The sequence below is a fragment of the Gavialis gangeticus genome, unplaced genomic scaffold (genome assembly GCF_001723915.1).
Source record: "Gavialis gangeticus isolate Ggan-Ray unplaced genomic scaffold, GavGan_comp1, whole genome shotgun sequence".
Lineage (NCBI taxonomy): Eukaryota > Metazoa > Chordata > Crocodylia > Gavialidae > Gavialis > Gavialis gangeticus.
In genome coordinates, this window is record NW_017728998.1 from 46,834,038 (window position 1) to 46,839,262 (window position 5,225).

Consider the following 5,225-nt stretch of genomic DNA (forward strand, 5'->3'; position numbering starts at 1 on the left):
TGGGGCTGGGGGGCAAGGGGTAGCAGGGCATCCTGCCACGCACCCCCTGTCCCCATTTCGTTTTTCCAGCATCCCGGCATTCCTGCACCTTCCGAGGTAGGCATTGTGGGGGTTTTCGCCACTCCGGCCAAAAAACGGTGCCTACCCCTGCTCTAGCACAATAAAATAAAAAAAAAAATCAGACTGTTTCCATAACTTCAAACATCAGATACTGTATTTCCAGTTCTAGGCTATAGTTTTCAATGGCAAGAGAAATATAAGTTAGTCAAATAAGCAAATACATAAGAAATCCAGGTTAATTTTGACCCAATTCATACTCAGAATGGCATGTTCTATATCAGCATTTTTATGGGTCACCCTAACAGTTAGGTCTGCCATATACATAATCTTCTCCATAAGAGGATTTACAAAGTTTTAAATTCCCTTCTGCTAAATTTGGATGTGACTGTAAGCTAAGTGCAGTTTATCACCTTGCATTCACCAGGTCCTTGCAAAGCATGAATTATTACTGAAATATGAAAGAAAGCAATGGACTTGTCAAATTTTGTACTGCAGCGGTTCTCAAGCTGTGGTCCATGGACCACCACTGGTCCGCAAGCTCCATTCAGGTGGTCCACAGAAAGGTTGTGGAACAATAGAGAACATCTGTACTTGTAAGGTAAGACTACCAATATTAAAATGAGTTTCGTGCTTTGATTTGTAGAACAAAAAAAAGTTGATTAAGTGGTCCGCTGAGACACTCAGCAATTTTCATGTGGTCCATGAAAAAAAAAGTTTGAGAACCGCTGTTGTACTGTATTATCTTTCCTGCTAGAATGTTTACAACGATGTGATCTGCAACGTATGGTAGTGCATTTAATACACTGGACTGAGAAGTAAAACATGGAATTGCAGCATTTGTCAATCTGCATTTTGCTCTCCAATAGAAAATAATGTTAGGCGATCCAAACAAAGCCAACTCTGTGACTCAGACCTATCCTGTCATAGTGTGACTATGGGTGATTCTAGATTTATATATCTTTCTCCTGGCTCCTGTAGGCAATATCCCTAGGATAATTCTAGTCTTTCCATAAGAGGATTTGTTAGTTCACTGAGGAAAAGTAGTAAACAACCACTGTAGATCTTAAAGGTCAGTAGATATTGCCCACATTGTAAAATGGTGGGGAACAGACCTAGGGATGTAACATGACTCTTCCCAGGTCACAGTGCAGGTCAGCAGCAGAGCTGGCAATAGTTTTATTGCATTTACTTTGACCGAATAAGGGAGCCTAGGGAGTCAAACATGTCGATATAACCCTGGTGGTACAGATCAGTTAAACAAGGCTCAGGGTGGTACAGAAGACCCTAGTGGGTATTGTGCTGCTGTCTTTCCACTCAGCATGTGTGCAACATCTAGCGCAGGACTCCTGACACTATATAAAATCATCATAAGTAAATAAGAGTCACACTGTCTCCCCAGGTTGATCTGAGCTCTGCTAAGGATCACTCATCTGGTAGTAGGGAGTTGGAATGAGCCTCCATTTTGTACCCAAAAGCTGGTCTAATCTCTCTCCCAATTCTTTGGTAGGCCCAGTAAAAGGTACTGCCAAACAAACCTTGCTTTCCTAGTGTTGGGTGTTTGTACCACACATCCTAGAGGCATTCAGTTTCCCTCCAGGACCTCTTAGCTCACCAAGAGAGGGCATTGTGCACAGCTGACCAGGCTGTACCAGTACACCTAGACAATGCCAGGGCCAAGGCCAGGCCTGCTCAGGAGCTCCAAGGCAGGCCCCTGAGGAGAAGCTCTCTGCTGTGCTTGTACTCACCAGGCTAGGCTCACAGACTACAATCTCTCGCACCTCCAGGAAGCTGAAGCTGCTCTGCACCTGGAAAGACAGACTCAGTCACCAGCAGGCAACTTCCGCCTTATGCTGCCCACTTCCTGCCTCAGAGAGGCTGCATCCCACATCATACCATGGTGTCATCATCACCTGCAGCCCAAGTCCTGGCACCCAGGAGCAGGCAGCAGGGCTTGCTCTGGCCCAGAGAGCAGTAGAGACGGTGAATCCCTATGAACCCTGCTCCCAGTGTGCACAACTTGTCCTTCTTCCAGACACCCTAACTCCAGCCCGCCCCAGTGCATACACTCAGCCTAAGCTGGCACCCCACAGCAGAGGCCCAGCCCCTTGCATCCACTGATGGACCCCCCTTGTCCAGCCTTCCTCAGCGTGAATTTTGCCCCTACCTCTCAGCCTCATTCTCCTGCCTCACAGCCCAGGTCTCCCCCACAAGCTTTATCCTGAATCCATGCTCTATGCCAAAGGCAACTGCCACCTTTACAGCATTAAGAGTGCGCTGAAGGTCCAGATCTGGTTCCCAGAGGACCTGAGCACTCATCATTCCAGCTACAGGCAATGGGTCTGATGAGTGGCTGGCCAGGCCAGAAATACCAAAGTAGCAGAGTTGCAGCTCCAGCTTCACTCTTATGTGCCTGGCAATGTTTCACATGTATGTGCACACAGGTACTCATGGGCATACCTATTCACACACAGGTATACACAAACATAAGCTCTCCTATCTGCTCACAGATGCACAGTCTGCCCAAAGCCACTTTGTGAATGACAGATTCTGCCAGCGATTCCTCCTTTATCTATTCTGCTTAGAAGTGGGGGGGAACTGTCAGAGAAAGCAACTGTGTCAGTGTCTCAGGCTGGGAGAGAAGATACTGCACAGCTCCACAGCTAGCATCCAGTTCCTCACAAGAGAGAGGTATATCAGACAATGGTAGAACCACAGTCAGAATGACAAGGTTTCTGAACAGTGAAGCCCCAAAGAGCTTTCACGATCTGCCTCAGCACCTATCCAGAAGCACTTCTCTCTTGAGAAGACTGAACTGGGTTTATTTAGTTTGGAGAAAAGAAGACCAAGAGGGGGATTTGAGAGCAGACTTTAACTATCTGAAGGGGGGTTCCAAAGAGGATGGAGCTGGACTCTTCTGAGTAGTGACAGAACAAGGAGCAATGGTCTCAAGTTGCAGCAAGGGAGGTCTAGGTTGAATATTAGGAAAAACTCTCACTTAGGAGGGTGGTGAAGCACTGGAACAGGTTACCTAGAGAGGTGGTGGAATCTCCATCCTTGGAGGTTTTTAAGGTCCAGCTTGACAAAGCCCTGAGAGGTTGTCCCTCCTGAGGTCCTTTCCAACCAAATTCTCTATGATTCTGTGAAGCAGCTTGGTGTCTATCTCACCCCATAGCCTTATCTGAATCTAGGGATTAAGTAATCACCCAGTCCCCTGAGGAGCGTGAGGCACCAGGGCTGGTCCAAGGGTAATTGGCGCCCTAGGCGAACTGTGTACCTTGGCACCCCACCACTTCCAATACAGGGGAAAATAAGAAGTCTAGAAATAACTTTTACATGTACTTATTTGATATTCAAAATGAACAATAAAACAATAAAAACAGGGTTTTTTATTGATTGTTTCACACTTTTCATTAACCCTAACACAATTATAACAGGTGGCCAGGACTGTTATTTAGAATGATGTTCCTGTTATTTTGTTCTGCATATAATTTTGGCACCCCCCAAATTTTGGTGCCCTGGACGACTGCCTAGTTCACCTAACGGTTGAACCAGCCCTAGGTGTTTCCAGAGCTTTCCTACACCATCTGACTCCACCCAAAATGCAGTGGTAGTTACTCTTTTTCTTAAAAGGGCTATAGGAGAAGAGGTGGCTGCCAGTACTCCTTCGCACTCCTTCTTCCCCATCTCTCCTCCCCAGCTACACCACAGCAGCAGCTTGCCCTAGTCCGAATGGCATTAATCATGCCCTGCCCTGCTGAGTGCTCTAGCTGGTATGTTCCAAGCCCAGAGCTATGTCAATGAAGATGCTCCAGAGGCATCTCCAAGAGTCAGGCACAGAAACCAAAGCATCGAGAGCAAACGCAGAGGGATGCCCCTTCATCACCAGAATTTCATCACCAGTATAATTCTGGGTTTGAAGCATGTGTAAGGTAGTGAGTGGGAAGGGGACAGCTCAGGGACAGCCTGGCCAAGATAAGTTATCACCCTGGCTCCCACATATGCCTAAAATTGCTTGGGTGGGAAGCACTGGCTCAGTGCACCAGGAGGTGCTCATTAAATTTACCAGGATGTTGGGAAGTGCAGGAGGAAATGAAGTTCTGGGACAGAAAAGGTTCTACAGGGAAGGGCCAAGCTCAGGCTGATGTTCACTTTGCCTTGCTGTCACTTCAGCTACTGTTAAAGCCAAATCCCAAGGAAGTCATGAGTCCAGGCTGTACATATGCACCAACTGTATGTATCCTAAGTGACTTCTCCCAACGTTTTGGCCATATCAGTCTGGCAAGAGTAGGAGTGGACTGTATCTTGGAAAATGAATATCTAAATATCTTCCTCACTTTTCAAAAGGAGTTACCACCCCCATGCCTCCATAACCACCCCACAGGCTGTGCCCTAGAGATGGCTTTTCTTCTCTTTTGTTTTTCAAGTTTGGGAGAAGCATAACACTATTGCATGGGGTATAGCAAAACTTGCTTTTAGTGACAAATCCAGAATAATATAAAAAAAGCACTTACCCTGATTGGGAGTATTACTTGCAGCACATATGCCCTCCAGGGGGTCAGGACCTGCACAGAAGAGAAATCAGAATCACATCTGGGATCAAGAGGAAACATCCAGTCCATCTTCAGACTAACAGACAGGAACTGGATTTAAGAACTGATAACAGTGTCCATTATTAGCAGCAACTTTTTTAGTTGCTCCTAAATGTTACCTGACAGACTGAAAAAAATGGCCAGGTGATGCATTTCTGCAGATAAGCAGGTAAGTATGTAATTAAACTATACTGCAGCTATACTATACTGCCCCTCCTCAAGTGCAGCACAGTGCAGAAACCCCAGATTGGAAATAATGGGTTCAGACTCATACTCATCAAATCACACAGTGTGCACCAAATAGTTTTTTCTACATACAATCATCTATTGATTTCATTATCTAATCACTATTTTTGGTCTGTTGTGCCACTTTTGTCCTTGCACATGAAACTGCAGTGTCACATTCCTGAAGGAACAGGGAAGTAGGTGATTAAACAGCAATTTTTGCCATTCTGTAACTCCAGGACACTGAAAACACGAGACTGGGGATTGCGACAGGCTTCAGCTCTACTTACTATGGCGCTGGCATCCACATGGCCAGTTGGGTCCAGTGACCAAAGAATCTGGGTTTAAAGG

General features: G+C 46.1%; 1 protein-coding gene across 1 annotated transcript in view; it reads right to left on the bottom strand.

The window, feature by feature from the left end:
* The window catches only part of LOC109289309 (capping protein, Arp2/3 and myosin-I linker protein 3-like), a 35,199-nt gene that overhangs the window by 12,156 nt on the left and 17,818 nt on the right, over positions 1-5,225 (bottom strand). Inside the window, exons 3-4 of the mRNA XM_019505302.1 lie at positions 4,572-4,622; positions 1,806-1,865 (exon numbers count right to left, since the gene is read on the bottom strand). Coding sequence (XP_019360847.1) covers positions 1,806-1,865; positions 4,572-4,622 — 111 coding nt within the window. The remainder of the gene's footprint in view (positions 1-1,805; positions 1,866-4,571; positions 4,623-5,225) is intronic.